General features: G+C 42.4%; 1 protein-coding gene across 2 annotated transcripts; it reads left to right on the forward strand.

Moving 5' to 3' along the window:
* The first annotated feature begins 1,679 nt into the window (after positions 1 to 1,679).
* LOC132769691 (UAP56-interacting factor-like) lies at positions 1,680 to 19,331 on the forward strand. Of its 2 annotated transcripts, none has more exons than XM_067471634.1 (9): positions 1,680 to 1,857; positions 6,011 to 6,148; positions 8,956 to 9,068; positions 10,124 to 10,254; positions 11,579 to 11,651; positions 14,941 to 14,984; positions 15,074 to 15,148; positions 16,995 to 17,106; positions 18,874 to 19,331. In XM_067471634.1, exons 1-9 carry the CDS (start codon positions 1,764 to 1,766, stop codon positions 18,967 to 18,969), a joined length of 876 nt encoding a protein of 291 aa, XP_067327735.1. In that variant the 5' UTR covers positions 1,680 to 1,763; the 3' UTR covers positions 18,970 to 19,331. The 2 variants fall into 2 exon arrangements, with proteins under 2 accessions (XP_067327735.1, XP_067327734.1); XM_067471633.1 differs by having other exon boundaries at positions 1,681 to 1,857; positions 15,071 to 15,148.
* The last annotated feature ends 6,387 nt before the right edge of the window (positions 19,332 to 25,718 follow it).

A 25,718-nucleotide genomic window follows, 5' to 3' on the forward strand; every position in this document is an offset into this window, starting at 1 on the left:
AGTCCCAAGAAGGGACTTCCCATATAGTATGCTGGAGAGGGGATTCTGATCATTGTAGTCCCAAGAAGGGACTTCCCATACAATATGCTGGAGAGGGGATTCTGATCATTGTAGTCCCAAGAAGGGACTTCCCATATAATATGCTGGAGAGGGGATTCTGATCATTGTAGTCCCAAGAAGGGACTTCCCATACAATATGCTGGAGAGGGGATTCTGATCATTGTAGTCCCAAGAAGGGACTTCCCATATAGTATGCTGGAGAGGGGATTCTGATCATTAGAGTCCCAAGAAGGGACTTCCCATACAATATGCTGGAGAGGGGATTCTGATCATTGTAGTCCCAAGAAGGGACTTCCCATATAGTATGCTGGAGAGGGGATTCTGATCATTGTAGTCCCAAGAAGGGACTTCCCATATAATATGCTGGAGTGGGGATTCTGATCATTGTAGTCCCAAGAAGGGACTTCCCATACAATATGCTGGAGAGGGGATTCTGATCATTGTAGTCCCAAGAAGGGACTTCTCATACAATATGCTGGAGAGGGGATTCTGATCATTGTAGTCCCAAGAAGGGACTTCCCATATAATATGCTGGAGAGGGGAGTCTGATCATTAGAGTCCCAAGAAGGGACTTCCCATACAATATGCTGGAGAGGGGATTCTTATCATTGTAGTCCCAAGAAGGGACTTCCCATATAGTATGCTGGAGAGGGGATTCTGATCATTAGAGTCCCAAGAAGGGACTTCCCATACAATATGCTGGAGAGGGGATTCTGATCATTGTAGTCCCAAGAAGGGACTTCCCATATAGTATGCTGGAGAGGGGATTCTGATCATTGTAGTCCCAAGAAGGGACTTCCCATATAATATGCTGGAGTGGGGATTCTGATCATTGTAGTCCCAAGAAGGGACTTCCCATACAATATGCTGGAGAGGGGATTCTGATCATTGTAGTCCCAAGAAGGGACTTCCCATATAATATGCTGGAGAGGGGAGTCTGATCATTAGAGTCCCAAGAAGGGACTTCCCATACAATATGCTGGAGAGGGGATTCTTATCATTGTAGTCCCAAGAAGGGACTTCCCATATAGTATGCTGGAGAGGGGATTCTGATCATTAGAGTCCCAAGAAGGGACTTCCCATACAATATGCTGGAGAGGGGATTCTGATCATTGTAGTCCCAAGAAGGGACTTCCCATATAGTATGCTGGAGAGGGGATTCTGATCATTAGAGTCCCAAGAAGGGACTTCCCATACAATATGCTGGAGAGGGGATTCTGAGCATTACAGTCCCAAGAAGGGACTTCCCATATAGTATGCTGGAGAGGGGATTCTGATCATTAGAGTCCCAAGAAGGGACTTCCCATACAATATGCTGGAGAGGGGATTCTGATCATTAGAGTCCCAAGAACGGACTTCCCATACAATATGCTGGAGAGGGGATTCTGGTCATTATAGTCCCAAGAAGGGACGTCCCATATAATATGCTGGAGAGGGGATTCTGAGTATTAGAGTCCCAAGAAGGGACTTCCCATATAATATGCTGGAGAGGGGATTCTGATCATTAGAGTCCCAAGAAGGGAAATCCCATAAACCATGCTGGAGAGGGAAATCTGGGAGCTGTAGTCCCCCAATAGCACCTTCCCTCCCTGGAAAGGTGCCAGGGGGCGGGCAAATGACAGGGGTCAGTCCTGCCCTTTCTCTGTGTGTGTCTCTCTTTCTCTCCTTTCTCTCTTCCTCTTTCCCTCTTTCGCTCTCTGGTAATGGATCCCCCAAAGGAGCCTCAACCTAACCCAGAACCCACTGGATCGGGATCAGGTTCCACCGCAGGAGGGGAGATCATCGACCTCTCATTAGGTAAGTGGCCCTGGAAGGGGACTCACTCCAGAGTCACTCCGCTTTAGCTTTTAGATGGTCACTTGCTCAGCTGTCTTTCTCTAGGATTTCCCCCTTATTCCTTTAGAGGTTCTTTCCATCTGTTACAAAACCAAAAATAATTCCTTTGCGCACTTTGGGAATAAATCCAAATTACAACAATAACCCCAATGAAATCAAATAATAAATATCAATGTAAACAAATATTCAATCCCAATCAAATCAAATAATCATTCCCAGTCCGATCAAATAATCCACCCCAATGAAATAACCAATCCCAATCAAATCGTATAATCCATCTTAATTAAATCAAAACAATCCCTCCATAATTTGAAATCCAATTTCCACATTAAAAACATACAAGCTGCTTTGAGCCTCTCTCTTTTTGGAGAGAAAAAGCAAGCGATAAATAAATAAATATTTAATAAATGAATTTAATAAATAAATAAATATCTAATAAATGAATTTAATAAATAAATAGATAGATAAATAAGTAAAGAAAGAAAATAGCATTATTTATATACAGGCATAGAAACATACTCAATAACTACCTAACTCGATCGCACAGATTCTCCAACAAACGGACAATTCTAACTCTAAATATTATATAAATAAATATAATTTATATCCACCCTTTCTCCCCATAGAATTATCATCATTTATGTCCCACCTTACTCCCAATTATCTATATCCCACCTTTATCCCATAGAATAATAATAAATATTATTATTGTTATTTATATCCCACCTTTCTTCCCATAGAATTATTATCATTATCTATATCCCACCTTTACCCCATAGTATTATTATTATTATTATCATCAACGACATCATCATTATTTATATCTCACCTTTCTCCATAAAATTATTATTATGAATAACATTATATTCCACCTTTCTACCCATTGAATTATTAATAGCATTATCAATATACCACCTTTACCCCACAGAATAATAATAATAATAATAATAATAATAATTTATATCCCTTACTCCTCATAGAAATATTACTATTAGCATTATCTATATCCCACCTTTATCCCATAGAATTATTATTATTATTATTATTATCGCCATCATCATTACTTATATCCTACCTTTCTCTCCATAGAATTGTTATTATTATCATTATCTATAGCCCACCTTTTTCTACCATAGTATCACCATCATCACCATCATCATCATCATCATATCTCACTTTTCCCCATAATATTATTATTAATAATATTATTTATATCCCACCTTTCCCCCCATAGATTTATTATTAGCATTATCTATATGCCACTTTACCCCATATAATAATCATCATCATAATCATCATCATCATCATCATCTATATTCCACTTTACTCCCCATAGAATTATTACTGTTAGCATTATCTATATACCACCTTTACCCCATACAATAATAATTATCATCATCATCATCATCATCACTATTTTCTACCCCACATTTCTCCTCGTAGACTTATATTATTATTAACATTATTTATATCCCACCTTTCTCCCCATAGAATAATCATTATTATGATTAACATTATTTATATCCCACTTTTCTCCCCATAGAATTATTATTATTATTATTAGCATGATTTATATCCCACCTTTCTCCCCATAGAATTATTATTATTATTCTTATTAGCATGATTTATGTCCCACCTTTCTCCCCATATTATTATTATTATTATTATTATTATTATTATTATTAGCATGATTTATGTCCCACCTTTCTCCCCATAGAATTTATATTATTATTATTATTATTATTATTATTATTATTAGCATGATTTATGTCCCACCTTTCTCCCCATATTATTATTATTATTATTATTATTATTATTATTATTATTAGCATGATTTATGTCCCACCTTTCTCCCCATAGAATGATGATGATGATGAACATGATCTATGTCCCATCTTTCTCCCTTTGTTTCCAGACAGGTAACAGCCACATAACCTCATAACAATTTAAAATGAGACAAATCATTTTTCCTTTTAGAAAAACAATTAATTTGTCTTACATTTAAAACACAATGATAGACCTATATCTTCTGGTAGACAGACCCAGTCTCTTTAAAAAAATGGGTTGTAAATTTACATTTTCTTAGTATTGATGCTTCAGACTTTTAATATATGTATTTATACAGCCTATGCACTTTAACCGCCATGGCTCACAACGAAATTGTGGGAGTTGTCTTTTGCTGAGACATTATAACACCTTTTGTGCCCCAAAACCACTCTTAGAGGAGCCGTATGTGACTTAAATTACATAGGTCCGAAGTGAGATGAATAGACAAGGCTTTCAGGGGGCAATTCTCCCGCTTTGGCCCTTTATTTTGGCACCTCTGGTCCAAACCGGAGCAAGGGCTTGAACCGTGAGGCCATCCCAAAATAGAGTCCTCTTCGGTCTATTTATGGGCTGCGGATCATTTCTCCGGTTGTGCACACAAACATCATGCTCCGCGGTGAAGTCAGCAGCCTGGAAATACCCACCGCATCCCGAGGGATTACTATAAAAGAGGAAAATCTGCCCTCTGTTCACCACTGCAAATCCCTTTTGGTGCACATCGCTCATGCGGAAGGAAGATCCGCTCTTGTATCTGGCATTGCTGTGTTTGGGACTGGACTTTTGTTGTTGTTGTCATCCTATTATTACACTATGTAACACAATTTTTGTCCCTGAGTTACAAATGTCCTTTCCTAACTGGTTCTATCATAAAACATGGAAAAAGTGTGTTAAAACTGCAAAAACTTTGTCTGTGCTGGACATTGTGCTATAGCACATTTTGCGATAACTTTTCAATGAATGCTTCATCAAGTCTCAACCAATTCAATAGTTTGTGGCAACCACAAAAACGAAATTTCTGGAGTAGAGCAACTACTTACAAAGTTAAGTACCACACAATTAAACACGAAGAAATACTTTCAAAACACGAACAGATTTTTTTCAAATTTTGTTATGTAGTGTAATAATAATAATAATAATAATAATAACAACAACACTTTATTTTTACCCCCCTACCATCTCCCCAAGGGACTCGGTGCGACTTACATAAGGCCGAGCCCAAACACAACAATACAAGCAATAAAAAATAGACAATAAAATATACAACATTATCAATAAGACAACACAAAGTTAAAAAAGTGGGAAGGCCAAATGTAAAGTTATTATTATTATTATTATTATTATTATTATTATTATTATGGAAGGGTCGCGAGGGGGGTGTCAGAGGGGTTGCCATCAGAAAACACAGTATTTTCTGTTAGGCATAGAGATTCTGTGTGGAAAGATTGTCCCAATTCTATCATTGGTGGGGTTCGGAATGCTCTTTGATTGTAGGTGAACTATAAATCCCAGCAACGACAACTCCTAAATGTCAAGGTTTGTTTTCCCCAAACTCCACCAGTGTTCACATTTTGGCATATTGAGTATTCATGCCAAGTTTGGTCCAGATCCATCATTGTTTGAGTCCACAGGTCTCTCTGGATGGAGGTGAACTACAACTCCCAAACTCAAGGTCAGTGCCCACCAAATCCTTTGCATATTTTCTGTTGGTCATGGGAGTTTTGTGTGCCAAGCCTGGTTCAATTCCATCATTGGTGGAGTTCAGAATGCTCTTTGATTGTAGGTGAATTATCAATCCTAGCAACTACAACTCCCAAATAACAAAATCAACCCCACAGTAGCAAAATTACAGTTATGAAGTAGCAACGAAAATAATGTTATGATTGGGGGTCACCACAACATGAGGAACTGTATTAAAGGGTCACGGCATTAGGAAGGTTGAGAAACACTGCCCTAATGCATTTGATTGTGCTTCTTTTATCGCCAACATCCTATATGTCTTTAGTAATATTTGGCTTTTGGACTTTGGGGGTATCTGGGGTCACATAACAAAGGCTCCATCTACACTGTAAAATTCATGTAGTTTGAACCCACTTTCAGTTCTATGGAGCCATGGGATTTGCAGTTGGGCAGGGGAGGTGAAAGACCTTGCAAAACTACAATTCCCAAGAGCGTCCCGCTTGCATTAGTTCTACAGTGTAGGCGGACCCTTAGGCCTCCATTTGTCCAGCTCTTGTCTCCATATTTCTAAGGTTCGTACATCCGAATAACAGGATTCTGGCCCATTTAGATGACATTATAAAGCGGAACAAGAAAGGCCAGGCCAAGCCAAAAGGGAACCGATGGAGGCAGCCACTCAAGAACAGGAATCCACCCTACAGCAACGGGAGACCCGGGTTCCGGCGCTGGGTCCCAGGAAATCTACAAGGTATGGAAAGTTGGTCTGAGAGTGAAGTTGTAGTCTGGCAAGCATCAGAGGATTTTTCTGACTATTCAGGGGTTGAGTCGGTGTGCTGTCGCACGCTGGGCCTGTGCATCAGATTGTAGACAGGAAATAAATTCTGTGTGCCCAACGGGATGCCGGGGCTGTCTCAGATTAAAGGCCCTTGGATTTCCTTAAAACAGAGTCTTTAGATTGCTTAAAGGTTCAACAATGTTCTTTATTAATGAAAACAAACAGGTACTTTAAAGCTTTCTTAACAGTCTATTGGCTCTCTCTCGGTCTTGTCCACAGGGAACAGGCACTATCTTCATAAACTATTTTAGCTAATAGGGAAATCCTTAACTTCTAATCTGGGCAGTCTGTTTTTGCCTCTGTTGGCGTGGAGCCCCTGCACCCGGTACAAACTGCTTCTGGCTTCTGTGAGTGACCCTTACCAAGCAGAGCTTTGTAGACTTCCAGGGGAAAAGGAGTTCAGGTTTCAGTGATGGCTGACTGAAGTCCCTCAGCGAAGGAGCTGTAAGGCTGTATATCTTCCTGCCAAGCTGTGGGCTGTATCTCCCCAGCCAAGCCGTAGAAGACGAAGCTTTCTACAGGAGCTCTTGGTATTATGTCCTGCATGAAAAGCTTCTCTGTGTAGACTGAACCCAAACTGGCTCCTATTCCCTCCAAAACCCAAAAAGGGGGTGGGACCAGGGAACCTAACTATAATTGACAGGTGGCTTGCCCTATGATTGCAGCCAAAAGAAGCCACCTATCTGCAGAGTCCCTGAAACTTAGGACTACAACAAACATTCAATGCAAAGCAAACAAAATCGGAGCTCCCAGTACAGTTGTACCTGCACAATCAGCAAGGGATGATGGGTTTCAAAGTGAAGAGTCTATGAGCAATAGGAATGAATCAATTGGAGGCAGATGAGGCTCATGTTTTGGATTCTTCAGTTTGTTCCCAGGCATCAAGGGGAAATAAAAAAACTTGTTCCCGGGAGAAACAGCCTTGAGCTGTTGGGGAGGCTTAAAGGGAACATAGATTAGTCCCGAGAATGCAGGGTGTCAAAAGTTGGCAAACTAGATTTTCTCAGAGGCTCAGAAATAAGACCCAGCTAAAATAGAGAAAACAGGACAAGGGGCTTGCTGGAGATGCAAGAAGGTGAAGGGATCTTTTTTCCAAGTATGGTGGACTTGCAACAGAGTTAAAGAATTCTGGAAAAAAGTGGCGAAACAAACAAACAAAACGATTAGCAAAAAAAATCAAGAAAAACCCAGAAATGTGCTTATTAGGAATATTTGGAAGGCGTATTAGCGCAGGAGATGAAGAAATTTGTCAGTATTGTTTTGTCGCTGCGAGACTAACAATAGCTAAAACATGGAAGGGGGGAAAAGAGTTAACTATTAAGGATTGGAGAGATAAATTAGTAGATTATATCCAAATGGCCAAACTGACAAATAGTAGCAGAGGAGGAAATAATGAAGAATTTGTTTAAAAAATGGAGGTTGGCAATTGGATATCTCGAAAAGAAGACAAAAGTAGATTAGAAAATTGCCATAAAGGGGATTCAGTGAAAGAAGACACGTGGGTAGTTGTGGGTTAGTTATGTGATCCATACGGAGTGGTGTCGGAGGTCATGGGGGTTGGGTTCACGGGTGTGGGGTTAGAGAGACAATAAATGTTAAGGTATAGTAACTGTACAGTCAAAGTTGATTTTTCATATGCTTAACAAGCGCAAACTTGCATACTCTTTTGTATATCTTTTTTTTTCTTTTCTGTTTTTTTTTGGGGGGGGGGGGTTGTTTGTTTGTTTGATTTTTCTTCTGGTGTCGGTTTTGCTTTCTGTATGGACCAGGCACGTAGCCAGGATTTCAATTCAGGGGGGCTGAGTTTGTTTCGGGGGGGGGGGGGCTCAATCTGAGTGAAAGAGGGTCTACCCTAGCAAACCTTTTGTATCGTTGCTCCAATACCCCCATGCATATGGGATATATTGAGTATGGTGATCAGATCATGATATGAATAAACATAACAGTTTAAATAATGCACCAGTAAGGTCTTTTCGCAAACCACCATGAGAGTTTTTTGGGGGGGGGCTGAAGCCCCTCAAGCCCGCCCGCCCCCCCCCCCCCCAGCTACATGCCTGGTATGGACCATAAACCAATCAAAATTATTTTGGAAAAAAAAAGAAATAAGACTCAGAGATCCAAGTGTATGAGACATGATGTCATGGGTGGCTTGGAGGACTTAAATTAAGTGAGTTGCTTTCAGGCCTTTCAGCGGTGACAAGGTTATAGAGGAGATCATTCTGTTTCTGCTCTCAAGTTCTTGTTAAAGCGTTATCCAATTTTTCTGTTCTTGTTTATGCCTGTGTTTCCTTGGAGAGTTTATCTTGGGAAATTTCCTGATTTCATGTTCATGGATATACCTTTGGATTAATTCTGTGATTTTTTAAATTCCTTGGCTTTATGTTCCTTGGCATTTTTGGAATGCTGCTATTTTGTATTTTCTATCTACTGACCCTTTTGGATTTGCCCCCTTTCCCCTTTTTATATACTTTTTAAAGAAACATTCTTATATTGAATTACTGGTCTCTGTTGTGGTGCTGGGTGAAAGGGTGTTCCAGTGCTAGAATGCAACACGTGGAAATAATTCAGCCAGTTCTTCCCGAAAGAGGCTGCCTTGGTTTCTTGACAGAATAAGAAGCTAACCTAAATCTAAGTCTAAAAATGAATTAGAAATTAATTGGAGGAGAAAATCCAGGCATTTGTTTTCCAAATCCACTCAAAGATTATAATTTCCTCCCCAGGACCGAATAGATTTAGAGGCGGCTTTCGGAAGCAGCAGTTTTATAGAAAACCAGCATGGAAAGGTGTGACCAATGGGACAAGTCCGTTGAATCGGACACTTTCTGCTCAGCAGGTAGGAATCATGAGAATAGACGTGCAATTCGTTGCTCATTTTAAAACAGAGGCTTGCTGGCTATCTGTCGGGAGGGCTTGGGTTGTGTCATCCTGAACAGCAGAAAAGGGTTGGACCAGATGGCCCTTGGGGTCCCTTCCAATTCTGTGATGCTGTGATTCTGTAGTTCTATGACTGGATGGTCATCTGTTGGGAGGGCTTGAGTTGTGTCATCCTGCAAAGTAGAAAAGGGTTGGGTTTGATGGCCCTTAGGGTCCCTTCCAACTCTGTGATGTTGTGATTTTATAGTTCTATGACTGGATGGCCATCTGTCAGAAGGGTATGGATTGTGTCTTCCTGCACAGCAGAAAGGGGTTGGTTTGGATTGCCTTTAGAATCCCCTTTAATTCTGTGATGGATAGCCCTTAGGGTCCCTTTCAGCTGCGCCCATACCTTGGGAAGTCTGACTTGGCCACAGTAGTCTATGCTCTGGTTACATCCCGTATAGACTACTGCAACACTCTCTACGTGGGGCTGCCTTTGAAAACTGTTCGGAAACTTCAATTGGTCCAAAGGACAGCAGCCAGGTTGTTAACAGGAGCAGCACTCAGGGAGCATACAACTCCTCTATTGCGCCAGCTCCACTGGCTGCCAGTTTGCTACCGGGCACAATTCAAAGTGCTGGCTTTAGCCTATAAAGCCCTAAACGGTTCTGGCCTAAATGGCCATTTGTTGGAAGGGCTTGAGTTGTGTCATTCTGCACAACAGAATGAGGTTGGACTGGATAGCCCTTAGGGTCCCTTCCAACTCTATGATGCTGTGATTCTATAGTTCTATGGCCATTTGTTGGGCGGCCATGGGTTGTGTCTTCCTGCACAGCAAAAGTGGGTTGGACTGGATGGCCTTTAGACTCCTTTCCAGGTCTATGATGCTATGATTCTATAGTTCTATGAATGTCGGGAGAGCTTGGGTTGTGTCTTCCTGCACAACACAATGGGGTTGGACTAGATGGCCTTGAGATTCCCTTCTAATTTTATGATTTTATGAATGAGTTGAAAAATATACTTAATTTCTAGGGCAAACAAGACGAAGCCTCCATGACTACGGATGGCGTCAACAATGGAGTGACAGCAGTGGGACCACAGCGCCCACCACCCATCAGAGCCCAGCGTTTCCAAAATGCAAGAGCTTTGCCGTTTCACCAAAGGTAAAGACAAAGGCCATTTGGCACATCCATCTGCCTCTTTGGTTCTACTTTTCAGATGTGCATTCCTCATTATAACCTCCAACCATCTTGGGGTGCATCTACACTCTAGGGTTAACACAGTTTGGCACCAGTTTAGATGACATGGCTCAATGCTAAACAATCCTGGGAGTTGTAGTTTGAACGGACTTTAGCCTTGTTATGAAGTGGATCATGTATGTTTTATGAATGACTAGCATGAGTACCCGGCGTTGCCCAGGTTATTATAAGAAGTCATGTTTTTACTTTACAAAATGCATACTATTGTGGGTGTACTATAACTCACATCATGCCAGGTTAACCCCCTGAAACTTCATAAATACTTGAAGTTTGTCATGTTCAGCAAGTTTGCTCTAAATGCATCATCAATGGGGTTCAGAGTGCTCTCTGGCTGCAGGAGAGTGGGTGAGTTCTGTCAAATCCCTCCATTATGTTCAGTTGGTCATGGAGGCTCTGTTTACCAAGTTAAGTCCAGGTCTATCATCAGTGGGGTGCAGCGTGCTCTCTGATTGCAAATGAACTATAAATTCCAGTACCTACAACTAACAAATGCCAATGTCAATTCCCCCCAAAACCCACTATATTGGCATATCCCACTAATTTTGGCATATCCCCCCAATTCCCCCTAAAACCCACTATATTCGCATAACCCACTAATTTTGGCATATCGGGTATGCATGCCAAATTTGGTGCAGATCCATCGTTGCTTGCATTCACAATGCTCTCTGGATGTAAGTGAACTATAATTCCTACAAATTAAGGTGAATTTCCCCAAAACCCTTTCGTATTTTTTGTTATTTGTGTGCCAAGTGAGGTCCAGGGCCATCATTGGTGGGGTCCGGAGTTCTCTTTGATTGCAGGTGAACTATAAATCCCAGTACGTACAATGGCTATAAATTAAGGTGAATTTCCAGTATTTTTCTTTGGTCATGGGGGTTCTGTGTGCCAAATGTGGTCCAGATCCATTGTCAGTGGGTGTCACAGTGCTCTGACTTGATGCAGGGTGAACTACAATTTCCATCGTTTGGAGTCAGTCCCCCAAACTCCTCCAGTATGTTTAGTTGCTGATTAGTTCTGCTCTATTTGTTGTTGAAAAGGGTAGGAAAGGACAGAATCATGCAAATTCCATACCAATGGAGAGAGTAAGAAACACTGGGATGTCTGTGGTGAAGGAAACACCTATAAAATGTAAAAAAAATCAAATAAAATGTGTATCTAATTTCAGAATTCATGTTTAGTCTATTGATTTTTCGATAATACATGGAGGATTCTTTTTCTGTTTCTACAGTAACCGGCCTTTCTGGAAAAACCCAGGCCCCCCTTTCTTCCGGCGGCAACCAAGATTCAAATTTGGACAAAGGGTCAGTGTGTGTTTTTCTTTTCATGATAGTTGGGCGATGAGGGTTTGAAAGTGCCCACATTTCTAGAGAGACAAAAAGAGACAGAGCACAGACGGCGTTCAGCCAGAATAGCTGCTAAAAATGTTGAGCTAATTGGGAGACACCCTGGCACCTCCTGTATGGGGAATTCAGGGCTATAAATTAGAAGCAGGAGCAGTCAGCTTTTGCTGCTAACAACGACCCTGATACTGCTGTTTTCACTCCAACGGAATCTGTTTTGTGTCTGCTGCTAAGGACTTAGGTCATTGCCCGTTGTCTGATAGAAGACTGGTGTTTCTTTTAGGATCTTGTAAGAGACTTTAATTTGTGTCTGGATTAAGACTTCCTTGCTTTCTTTTGCACTTTTCCATTGCATTTGCTTATCCTTTGTGTTTGCTGAAGTAAAGCATTTTTCTTTTACTTCCAACATTGTCTAAAGGCTGTTTTTGAAGGGCAATTCAAGACAGCTTCCTTCCTTTGAGCCTTCTCTTCCACCCTTTCATCCTTCCCTCCCTTTTCTCTTTCCTCCCTTCTCTCTTTCCTTCCTCCTTATCTCCCTTCCTTCCCCCTCTTTTTCTCCTTCCATCCTTCTCTTTCACCCTTCCTTCCTTCCTTCCTTCCTTCCTTCCTTCCTTCCTTCCTTTCTTCCCCTTTGTCTTTCTTTCCTTCTCTCTTTCCTTTATACTTCCTTCCATCCTTCCCCTCAACCCTTTCTTCCTTCTCTTTTTCCTTTCTCCTTCCCTACCTCCCATCCTTCCTTTCCTTTTATCTTTTCTTCTTTTCCTCTTTCCTCCCTCCTTCACTGGCTCCCTTTTTCTCCTTCTGTCCTTCCCGTCCTCTCTTTCATCCTTCCTTCCTTCTCTCTTTCCTTCCTCTTTACGTCCCTCCCTTCCACCTCTCTTTCTCCTTCCATCCTTCTCTTCTCTTCCACCCTTCCTTCCTTCCTTCTTTCCTTCCTTCCCTCCTTCCTTCGTTCCTTCCATTTTGACTTTCTTTCCTTTCTCTTTCCTTTATCCTTCCTTCCATCCTTCCCTTCATCCCTTCCTTCCTTCTCTTTTTCCTTTCTCCTTCCCTTCCTTCCTTCCTTCCATCCTTTCCTTCTTTTCCTCTTTCCTCCCTCCTTCACTGGCTCCCTTTTTCTCCTTCTGTCCTTCCCGTCCTCCCTTTCATCCTTCCTTCCTTCTCTCTTTCCCTCCTCCTTACCTCCCTCCTTTCCCCCTCTCTTTCTCCTTCCATCTTTTTCTTCCACCCTTCCTTCCTTCTTTCATTCCTTACCCTTTGTCTTTCTTTCCTTCTCTCTTTCCTTTATCCTTCCTTCCATCCTTCCCTTCATCCCTTTCTTCCTTCCTTCTCATTTTCCTTTCTCCTTTCCTTCTTCCCATACTTTCTTTCCTTCCTTTCCTTCTTTTCCTTTTTCCTCCCTCCTTCACTGGCTCCCTTTTTCTCCTTCTGTCCTTCCCGTCCTTCCTTTCATCCTTCCTTCCTTCTCTCTTTCCTTCTTCCTTACCTCCCTCCCTTCCCCCTCTCTTTCTCCTTCCATCCTTCTCTTCCTTCCTTCCATCCTTCCCCTTTGTCTTTCTTTCCTTCTCTCTTTCCTTTATCCTTCCTTCCATCCTTCCCTTCATCCCTTCCTTCCTTCTCTTTTTCCTTTCTCCTTCCTTTCCTGCCTTCCTTTTATCTTTCCTTCTTTTCCTCTTTTTCTCCTTCTGTCCTTCCCATCCTCCCTTTCATTCTTCCTTCCTTCTCTCTTTCCTTCCTTCCATCACTGGGTAGCTAGTTCTGCGCTAGCAGCGAGTGCTAGCATGTGGCCCCAAAGTTAGAAAGTTTGCCCGTGCCTGTTATAGTTTCTTCTAAAAAGGAAACAGGTCATTTCAGCCATGTTTTTTCTGTTGCAAAGCCTATGATAAATCCTTTTTAGAGTATTCTAGAAAGCCTTGACTTCTGTTGTGGCTCAGTCTGAGCCTGAGTCTGAGACTGAAATGTCTGGGCCTTATGCTGGGCCTTCTGGGTCTGCTGGGCCTTCTGAGCCTCACTTTCTGCAGAATGACGAGGAGGCTGATGGGTTTCAGATTTATGTACATGTTCCAGATGGGGCTGATAGTGTGGCTTCTGAGGAAGAAACAGCAAGTCTGTTCCCCGGAGAAAGGAATGTTCCTTTAGATAAAGATAGTGAAACTCCACAACTGCAGGTGGAGACTCCTTTTGGTTCCCAGGGAGATCAGGCCCAGCTGGGCCGAGATAATGAGTTGTCTAGCCTTGAAGATAATAGTGAATTAATGAGTAGACAGGATCATTACAGTTAAGAGTTTGCAGAAGCACACGCCTTGCCAGCAAACGTGAAGCCAAAGGTCAACGCAATGCGTTCATGTCAGGGAAACTTATTTAATGACGAAACCGACAGGCATTTTCTGTCAGTCCAATGTTGCTCTTTCCTTGTTAACTTCTGTGAAATCACCTTGGCTTTTGTAGAACGCTTCTGGCTTCTTTGGGACTTGGATTTTGATCCTGATGTTACCTGTCTACCATGGACTCTTGTTTGACCATTGGCTAAGGGATTATGCTCCATGTTATTTGCCTTTGGATCTTGGGAACTTTGCCTTTGCATTTAAGACTCTGTTTTGCCTATTGAATTTTTGCATCTTTATTTCTCTGTTTTTCCTCAATAAACTACAAAACCTACAGCCTTGGTGTGTGGTGGTGTCTTGAGCAAGGTGAAAACTACCCTGAGTTGCGACAGCTTCATCCAAACCTGAAAATTGATGTTTTGGGCTACTTTATTGAAACAATCAGGGCCACCTAACACCTCCCAATAAAGGATTCCCCTCAGACAGGAAGCAGACAGGCTTTGAAGCTGAAAGGCCATTCGATGCTAATCAAGCTGGCCAATTGCAACATCCACACTTCCCCCAGACAAGAGTTCTTTCTCCTACCCAGGACATTCCACAGATATATAAACCTAGTTTCCAGCAGACTCACAACCTCTAAGGATGCCTGCCATAGATGTGGGCAAAATGTCAGGAGAGAATGCTTCTGGAACATGGCCATACAGCCCAGAAAACTCACAGCAACCGGGGGGGGGGATACATTTCCAGTACCTTTCCCATTGCTATCTGGCTTATGTTTGGACTAAAACTTTCAGAATCCCTTTTGGCTCCATTGGCTGGGGATTGGGGATCTGTAGTCCAAAAATTATAAATGTCCACCCCCCTTTTTCATCAGTCGTCAGAGTTTTGCTTTTTTAGATTGACTTGTGTCTCCTTTCTTCTTGCAGCAAATGCAGCCAAAAGCAGAAGGGAAACCACCGAGGATCAGAAGGTAAAGGGAAGTGTGGCACAGGAAAAAACCCTTTTCTGGTCCAGAAATATAAATCAGTTGACAAAAGCAAAACTCTGTTCTTGCAGCAGGTGGCAAACGCGAGCCAATTCCGGTGCAGTCCTGACCGTATCTGTGTCCAATCCGCAAGCGAGTCAAGCAAATGCGTAAGTGCAGCAGAATATAGCCTTTATTTCAGTAGTTTTAGCTATTACTGTTGGAGCCCCCGGTGGCGCAATGGGTTAAAACCTTGTGCCAGCAGGACTGAAGACCCACAGGTTGTAGGTTTGAATCCGGGGAGAGCGCAGATGAGCTCCCTCTGTCAGCTCCAGCTCCCCATAAAGGGACATGAGAGAAGTCTCCCACAAGGATAGTAAAACATCAAAACATTTGGCGTCCCTTGGGCAATGTCCTTGCAGACAGCCAATTTTCTCACACCAGAAGAGACTTGCAGTTTCTCAAGTTGCTCCTGACACACACACACACACACACAAACCAGATTATTATTGTTGTATTTATCTTGCCATTTCTGTCACTCAGCGTGCATCTACACTGCAGAATAAATGAAGATTTGCACTGTTTTCACTACCCTGGCTAAATGCTGTGGAATCCTGGGATGTATAGCTTGCCACTCTTTCGCAGACTATGTAAAGCTACAACTCCCAGGATTCCATAGCATTGAACCAGAGCAGTTAATGTAGAGCAGTGGTTCTCAACCTGGGGTCCCCAGATGTTTTTGGCCTACAACTCCCAGAAATCCCAGCCAGTTTACCAGCTGTTAGGATTTCTGGGAGTTGTAGGCCAAAACACCTGGGGACCCACAGGTTGAGAACCACTGATTTAGAACTTTGTGTGTGTGTGTGTGTGTGTTGGTGTCAGGAGCGACTTGAAAAACTGCAAGTTACTTCAGGCCATCTGCAAGGATTTTGCCCAAAGGATACCATCCTGTGTGAGGCTTCTCTCATGCCTGCACTCGTGAGATGCTGGAGCTGACATACGGGAGCTCACCCCACTCTCTGGATTTGAACTGCCGACCTTTTGGTCAGCAGTTCGGCCAGCACAATTATTATTATTTCTATCCCACTGTTGGATTCTATATTATTGTTATTATTTCTTCTATCTCACTGTAAAATTATATATTAATATTATTATTTCTATCCCACTTCTGTATTCTATGTTGTTGTTGTCATTCGACCATTGAATTCTGTATTATTATTATTATTAATATTATTATTTCTATCCCACAACATAGCTCACAGTGTTCAAAAAAAGAACAGTATCATTTAAAATCCAGAAACATATAAATGTTAATACAAAATTAAGCAAATATCAATTAACATTACTTTGAAAAACATTAAAAACTGTGCCAATAAACAATAATAATAATAATAATAATAATAAACTTTATTTATACCCCCCAAAGGAACTCAGGGTGGCTTACATGAGGCCACGCCCATCAATATAGTAAACACAATATAAACACAAAAACACAACAGAAAATCAGAAAAATAAATTACATAAATGCAAAACCTATATAAGTAAGCGACACAGCAGCATAAAATCAAACATTAAAACACAATGATCACACTGGGCAGGACCAAATTCAAAAATAAAAAATTTAAAACACTGGAAGATAGGACAATGTAAAAATCAATGTAAAAACTATATTTGCATGTTGTCGATTTTGAATTGCGCTGTCTGTTAATGTGCTGAGCTGCTTTAAATCTTCATTAAGAGAGAGAAGTGGGATGTAAATAAAGATGGTGATGATGATGGTGCTGATGGAGATGATGATGAAGATTATGATGGTGATGGTGATGGTGATGATGATGATATAGTAATAATAGTAGTAATAAGGATTGCAGTTTTCCAGAATCTTCCCACTAGCCATACTCTCAGGAAGAGAATGGAAGATGAAGCCCATGCTTCCAAGCTCTGGGAAGGAAAATATGGAGAAAAGGAATCAATGTGTGTTTCTTCAATGGGACAATTTCCTCATTTTGTACATGATAGGCCAGGAGGGAAACGTCCTTTCCGAAGAGAGAGAGGCACTGCCGCCAAGGTGGCCCTTCACCAGCCAAAAGGGGTTCCCTTGAGGTTCAACTTCCGTGCCATGGCTAACCAGGTAATTTCGTTGAAGAGCAATTTAGAATGGCTATGGATTAAGCCCAAGCCATTGTGGGTTGCCTGGTGAGAAAAGAGAAGCCAATATAGCAAAATAAATCTCACCAAGTTGAAGCAGAAGCCACAGAGATATTTATTGCGACCCAGCTGTAAAGGATGTCATACCGTGATCATTCGTCAAGCAGACATTCATTGAACACAAAATAAAGCCTTTTTATGCATATACAAAGCTGTCCGATTGGTTGGTGCTCTACAGCTGGGAGGCGCCTTAACCAGTGGGTGAGCTCAAGCCACTTCTGGCCAATCAGGAGAGAAGGAGGTGGGACGAGAGGGAAACAATGAAAACTGGAGTGGATTATGGAAATATGTGGTGTCCAAATGGTTGCCGAGTCCTCAGGGGCCTTCTAGCCGACCAGTTTATTGTCTTGAGGGGTGGCAATCAACGTTGATGTCTGGCAAGATGGCCAGAATCCAGATTTTTCTTGAACTGAGATATAGAGACAATGGGGTAATCCTGGTTGTAGTTTCGGTGGATGGAAGATAACTGAGAGAACAGATCAGGACAAATTGTGACTTTCTGAAGGCCCTTTGTCCTGTTGAGATGTGATCATCTATGCCAAGTGGGCATCTCTCTCTGAGGGGACATACTCCGAGCCCCAGGGTCGCTGCCCATTGTATTGTCCATGCAAATATGTCTCTTGATAAGGTTCTTTTCAAACAGGAGATTTCCTCCTTCGCAGGGTCACTGAGGGTGGCTTCTTATATTTTTATGCATTTCTTATAAAAGGGAATAGGGCAGAAGGGTCAGGCAAAAGTCAGATACACAGGGAGAAATATAGAAACCATAGTGCAGAAAACATACCCACTTACCCTCCCACTATAGTCCCATAGTGAAATTGAAGAGAGCCTCGATCATGGCTCAGTATATGTGTGCCAAGCTGGTGGAGTTCAGAATGTGTTTTGATTGTAGGTGAACTATAAATCCCAGCAACTACAACTCCCAAATGACAAAATCAATTTTTTTGAGTGAAGGACATACATTGAGTTGTTAGGTGTCTTGTATCCAAATTTGGTGTCAATTTGTCCAGTGGTTTTTGAGTTCTCTTAATCCCACAAACGAACATTACATTTTTATTTATATAGATTGTATGTATATATAGGGAGCCCCCGGTGGCGCAGTGGGTTAAAGCACTGAGCTGCTGAGCTTGTTGATCAAAAGGTCGCAGGTTCAATTCCGGGGAGCGGCATGAGCTTCCGCTGTCAGCCCTAGCTTCTGCCAACCTAGCAGTTCGAAAACATGCAAATGTGAGTAGATCAATAGGTACTGCTCCGGCGGGAAGGTAACAGCGCTCCATGCAGTCATGCCGGCCACATGACCTTGGAGGTGTCTACGGACAACACTGGCTCTCCGGCTTAGAAATGGAGATGAGCACCACACCCCAGAGTCAGACATGACTGGACTTAATGTCAGGGGACTACCTTTACCTTTACCTATGTATATATATCTTGTAAGCTGCTCTGAGTCCCCTTCGGGGTGAGAAGAGCGGCAAACAAACAAATAAATAAATAAATGCCTTTGGAGAGCAGGGTTCGAATCTCCACCCCAAACCCATTGGAACAAGCCACACTCTCTCAGCCTCAGAGCACCCTGCAATAGGTTTGTTGTAAATTTGAAATGAGTGGAAGGCAACTCCTTTAGACCTTAAAAGTCATTCTGTGTTGAGTTAGGATTGCAGGCTAATGTTGTATTTATGCTCTTCCGTCATAGACCAGCTTGATGTTAAATGAACGCTTCTCCGGACTGAGGGGCAAACGCCGCTTCCCCGCCACACGCAGCACAAGTCGGATGGTCACGCTGCCCTAAGGTGGCCCCATTTGTTGGGGAGACAGCCCTGTTCCAGCCTCCCGATCGAGCTGTTTGTCTTCTTTGGTCTGGAGAGCAGAGTGGAAAGACTTCTCCATCCTCGGAGCAGAAGGATGGAGGCAAGGACTCCTTAGCCCTTTCTTCCATGCGATGGATGGAAAGGACCCCCTACTTTGTATCTATGGAGTTCGAGTTATGAAACTGATTCAAGTCCATGGACTCGGGCTGGTTTAGGACCCAGTTTCCAGCAAAATTTGCAAATGCGATAAGATAACAGCCCAAATATAGCACCTACCTTATTTATTGTGTCAGGAGTGAACCAAAACAGTTGTATTGCATTAAAAAAAACAACAAAAGACAAAGTTTGCAGACTTGGTATTGTATTAAATGGCCTTTCACCAGTATCTGGCCATTTGGAGTGCCTCTGGTGTTGCTGCAAGAAGGTCCTCCATTGTGCATGTGGCAGGGCTCAGGTTGCATTGCAGCAGATGGTCTGTGATTTGCTCTTCTCCGCACTCGCATGTCGTGGATTCCACTTTGTGGGCTCATCTCTCAAGTTGGCTCTGCATCTCGTGGTGCCAGAGCACTGTCTCTTCAGTGTCTTCCAAGTCGCCCAGTTTTCTGTGTGTCCAAGAGGAAGTCTCTCATTTGATACCAGCCATTGATTGACATTCTGGGTTTGAGCCTGCCACTTTTGGACTCTCGCTTGTTGTGTTCCAGTGAGTGTCTCTGTAGATCTTAGAAAACTATTTCTTGATTTAAGTCGTTGACGTGCAGTCTGATACCCAAACAGAGGGTTGGCCAGAGATGTCACTATCTTAGTCCTTTCACTATTGGTTGCTACTCCCCAGCGGATGTCAGGTGGTGCAATACGGGCTAGACAGTGTAATTTTTCCAGTGGTGTAGGGCGCAGACACCCCGTGATAATGCGGCATGTCTCATTAAGAGCCACATCCACTGTTTTAGTGTGGTGAGATGTGTTCCACACTGGGCATGCATACTCAGCAGCAGAGTAGCATAGCGCAAGGGCAGATGTCTTCACTGTGTCTGGTTGTGATCCCCAGGTTGTGCCAGTCAGCTTTCATATACACCTATCTGCAAACCTCTCTCTCTTTTTCTCTCCCTATCTGTTTGTCTGCTCTTCCTTTTCACCATGTTGGGAGGGCTTGGATGGTGTCCTTCCTGACAGAAGTGTGTTGAACTGGATGGCCTTCGGGAGTCACTGCTGCTTCGACATGAAGCACGCATCCATGCCATATTGAGGTTTAGCCTTGTTTGGTCTCACAGTTTAAGATTTTTATGGGAAGATAGCTGGCCTCCTGAGTCCCATCTTAGAAGACCATCTTCAGACTGCTTTCTCAATGGCATAAAGCCTTGCGACCCACCCACCCCCCCCCCAAAAGCAACACGACATTGTCGGAACTGGAATTTATTAGTTTGACAGAATTATCAAGCCACAATCCCCAACATTCAAGATCAGTTACCTTCAAACCTCACTACCAGTGGTGCAGTGGGTTAAACCCCTGTGCCGGCAGGACTGAAGACTGACAAGTTCAAATCCGGGGAGAGGTGGGTGAGCTCCCTCTATCCGCTCCAGCTCCTCATGCGGGGACATGAGAGAAGCCTCCCACAAGGATGATAAAAATATCAAAACATCAGGGCGTCCCCTGGGCAATGTCCTTGCAGACGGCCAATTTTCTCACACCAGAAGCGACTTGCAGTTTCTCAAGTCACTCCTGATACGACAAAACAACAACAACAACAAACCAACATTTAAAGTTGGCCATGTTGAATATGTGTGCCAACTTTAGTCAGGATATATTGTTGGTTGGGTTCACGGGGCTTTCTGGTTGCATGGTGAACTATAACACTATGTAACAAAAATTGAAAAGTTTTCTGTCCCTGGTTTGAAAATGTTATTTCCCGTTTAATTGTGCGGTACTTACTTTGGAAGTAGTTGATCTGCTCCAGAAACTTGGTTTTTGTGGCTGACACAAACTAGGTTGAATTGGTTGAGATTCGATGAGATATTCATTGGAAAACTAGAGCAAAATGTACTTCCGGATGTCTGTCCCGCGAAAACAAAGTTTTTGCAGTTTGATAAACTTTCTCCATGTTTTAATGATAGAACCAATTAATAAATGGCATTTATATATAACCCAGGAACAAACATTGTGTTACCAAAATATAAAAGCAAAACATCAAACCAATAACCAATAAGTTATGCGATAGCAATCAGTTTCTGGGCATGGGGTGGGCGGACTGGTGCAAACACTATTGTGAGGATAGGGCTGGTGGATAAAATGCATAGGTCATATTGCAGCAGTAGAGATAGAGGGCAGTATAAGATAGAGCATTATAACTTTGGCTACAGATCAATAGTAAAGTGTGAGGAGAAGATTTTGGTTCCTAGTTTGAGCCAAGTTATCTGGGGAGCTGTATAGTCAAAAGCACAGTGAAACATCCACGTCTTTAGATCTTTGTGGAAGGTGCATAGAGTGGGTGCTAGTCTAATCTCCCTGAGAAGGGAATTCCAGAACCAGGGGGCCACCACCGAGAAGGTCCTCTCTCTTGTCCCCACCAATCATGCCCGAGACAGAAAGGAAGAGACCATGAAAATGAACAAAATCTGGCTACCAGTATTAAAAAACTCTAAAATTACAACAGCAAAACAGCAGAGAGGAAACAACCAGGCACATCTTAACACCTCTCAACAAAAGATTTTCCCAGGCTCAGCCAGGCCTTCAAATGCTAATGAAGGTGGTCAGTTGAAACATTCACACCTAGCTCCAGCAGAGAAGAGCTCTTTGCCCCACCCCAGCCATTCCACAGATATATAAACCCATTGTTCTAATTCCAACAGACCTCACTACCTCTGAGGATGCAGGTGAAACGTCAGGAGAAATGTCTCTAGAACATGGCCCTATAGCCCAAAAAACCCCACAAGAACCTAGTGATTCCAGCCATGAAAGCCTTCGACAATACATTGTGTTACATATTTGGTGTGCTCTTGAATTCAACCACTAGATAGCAGCAGCTCTCTATCATTGGACAATTCCTGTTTGCAAACTGCTACAAACTTCCAGGAAAGGGCTCTTCCAGCTGGAAAATTAGTCCTTCCCACCCAATGGCATTTTGCCTGTCCAACCTGGCTGGCTTTGAAACAAATAATTTGCTGGCTTTTGTTAAGGCGCCCATGTACTTACTGCAGAGGACTCATATATTTGCTGCAGTTGAAATGCTGGCCAACAAAGAACATGAGCGATAACTCTGCAATGAAGTTTTCTTTCCTTGCCAAAGAAAACCCTACAAAATCCACAGGGTCAAAGGTTAGGAAATGTTAAGGAATTTGGTGGAGTTTGGAAAGTCTAGCTTTGCTGTTGGGACGAAACACATAGTCAGAAGGGTGTTTTGCCATAAGAATCCCCCACATTATTTTCTGACCATTCCTCCCTCAAAAGTGTGGTGGAGACGCCTTCTTTGGAGGCTTTTAAGCAGAGGCTGGACGGCCATCTGTCAGGGGTGCTTTAAATGAAATTATCTTCATTCTTGGCAAGGGGTTGGACTGGATAGCCCATGAGGTCTCTTCCAACTCTAGGATGCTATGATCCTATGAAAATCTTCCAGTAATTGAAGTTACATCCAACATCAAGTTAGAAAAAATACCATTCTTTGCCATCCTGTCCCAACACATTTGTGTCTCAACTGCAACGATAAAAAGCAGAGTACGAATATAAAATAATAATAATAATAATAATAATAATAATAATAATATCTGCACTTAAGTATGGTAGATTCTCGAAATTGTAGCCCACATCATCTGTATTAGCAAACTGGGACCACTCTCACACATCATAATAATAATAGTAATAATAATAATAATAATAATAATAATAATAATAATTTTTATTTATACCCCACCATCATCACCCCGAAGGGACTCTTAGACTAATCAAAGAGTTCTTTTTCCCTGGCGAGACAGAGAAGCACCCAATATTTTTCTCTGATTTCCCAATGAAAGGTCTCACCAAGTTGAAGAAAAGCCATCGAGGTTTTATTTGCTATTCAGCTGAAAAGGATGCCGAGCTGCAATCATTCGCCAGCAGAGCATGAGGAGAATACACCAATACAGTCATATTTATAGTAAATTCAAAGTTGCAGAGTTCAAACTTCCCGCCCCGGCCTCCCTGCTGCCCTCCACCGTGATTGGACGAAGGGCAAACAGCTGGGAGGCGACCCTCCCATCACCGGTGCCTCTGGACCAATCAGGAAGCTCGAGTGGTCCGTAGGATCCAATGGGGAGACCTCTGCCTCCTGGCGGTGACAGCAAATCAGGAGAGAGGGACGTGGGATGATAGAACACAAAGGAATCTGTGAATGAGTTTTGAAAAAAATAATGCCATGTGGCTCGTGCGACAAAAAGCTCAAGCTCAATATCTAAACTACAAATCCAATAACATTGAGCCGTGACAGTTAAATTGGAGACGGTGTCTTTCAAAGAGGAGCTCCAGACACAGCTCCTGAAGCACCTTTCCCTTTGCTTTGGCTCACCGCTAAGATTACCCTATTACACAAATTTAATGTGCATCCTACTGCTCACCTTTAACCTCTAAAGGTGAGCATTAGATACAAGTAAATAAGAGTATTTTTGAGAAAATCAAGGATGAAAATAGTAGAAAATCATGGTGGGTTGGTTGCTTTGGTGTCCCCAGTTAGCGCTTCATTCCTTCCCCTAATGAAGAGCGGCTTCAAAAGGACCTTCATGTAAATAATTCACCAAAAAGACAAAGAGAAAGGACATTGGGATGAAAAGCCAGAGCAGGTGTCCTTTTCTTTGCTGGCAACAATGGTGGGTCTGCAGTCATGATGCCAAGCCTTTATCACAAATTTTGCATTGCACACTCGCAGTACAAACCATCTATGGTTTCCCTTTTCTACACCCAAATAAAATATTTCAGGGCCATTGTGGCTGGGAGAAATGGAGAGTAAATGCAGCACGGGCTGGGAATGACTCTCTGCTGGCTCCATCTTGAAGTTTCTTATGTTTAGATATGGCTATAGATGCTAAAATGTTGGCATTTACTATCTTTTAATAAAAAAAAATTCCTGACCTTTTGCAGAGTGAGCCATTTTATTTCCCCAGGAGTTCTCAGTGACAACATTAAAAGGACTTTCTTGGCAATAGGAAAATTCATTTAGCTAATAGCTCATTTGGAGCACAGTATAGCATCAGGTCTACATTTCTAGATGCGTTCCATAATATATTACAAAAGTTACTTTCGTGTGCATCTGTGGGCCTTCAAGTTGCCTGTTGAATTATGACAATCCCATTAATTTTCCATGGCTTTCCTTCTATACTGCCATATAATCCAGATTATCAGATCAGATAATCCACATTATCTGCTTTAAATTGGATAATATGAGTCTACACTGCCATATAATCCAGTTAAAAGCAGATAATCTGGATTTTATGTCAGTGTAGAAGGAGCCTTAGTCTTCCAGTGTGCATCTATAGTCAATTTCAGAAGAAGTCAGTATATATATTTGCAGATTTATTAGTATTATAATAACAACACAGCACACATTCACATTAGTTCCAAGTGTTGTTGTTAATCATAGAATGCTGGGATATAGAATCATAGAATCATAGAGTTGGAAGAGACCTTATGAGCCATCCAGTCCAACCGCCTGCCAAGAAACAGGAATATTGCATTCAAAGCATCCCTGACAGATGGCCATCCAGCCTCTGTTTAGAAGCTTCCAAAGAATGACCCTCCACCACACTCCGAGGCAGAGAGTTCCACTGCTGAACAGCTCTCACAGTCAGGAAGTTCTTCCTCATGTTCAGATGGAATCTCCTTGTAGTTTGAAGCCATTGTTCCGCGTCCTAGTCTCCAGGGAAGCAGAAAACAAGCTTGCTTCCTCCTCCCTGTGACTTCCTCTCACATATTTATACATGGCTATCATGTCTCCTCTCAGCCTTCTCTTCTTCAGGCTAAACATGCCCAGCTCTTTAAGACGCTCCTCATAGGGCTTGTTCTCCAGACCCTTGATCATTTTAGTCGCCCTCCTCTGGACACATTCCAGCTTGTCAATATCTCTCTTCAATTGTGGTGCCCAGAATTGGACACATGTTTATTCTGCCAATCTATCTCAATCTATCTATCTACCTATCTGCATCTATTATCTGTCTCTTTCCATCTATCAATCACCTATCTCTGTCTCTATTTAGCTATAATATCTCCATCCATCCATCCATCCATCCATCCATCCATCCATCTCTCTACCTGAGAGAGCAAACTTTTCAAAACACAAAATATACTTTAAAGAAGTCTTTCAGATAAAATAACCAGATCTTTTCTGCACCTCCCACATCCGATCTGACGGCATTCAATCCAAGAGGTTTAATCATATTCGACAGGAGATGTCTCACTTGATGCATATCCCAAATGCCGGCTTCTGGTTCAAGGCTTTGCTTCGGATATTTCCTGCCGTTTGCATGGCAAGGCATGGGTCATGCCCTCCGTTTACAGGCAATCCCCAAGTTACAAACAAGAGAGGTTCTGTAGGTTTGTTGTTAAAAAAATACTGGAGGTCTTTGGGGAAAATTCACCTTGATTTGAGGGAATTGTAGTTCACCTACATTCAGAGAGCACTGTGAGTCCAAACACCGATGGATCTGGACCAAACTTGGCACACATACCTGATATTCCGAAATGTGATTACTGGGGCAGGGGATTGACTTTCCT

Source organism: Anolis sagrei, chromosome 10, assembly GCF_037176765.1.
Source record: "Anolis sagrei isolate rAnoSag1 chromosome 10, rAnoSag1.mat, whole genome shotgun sequence".
Classification (NCBI taxonomy): Eukaryota; Metazoa; Chordata; class Lepidosauria; order Squamata; family Dactyloidae; genus Anolis; species Anolis sagrei.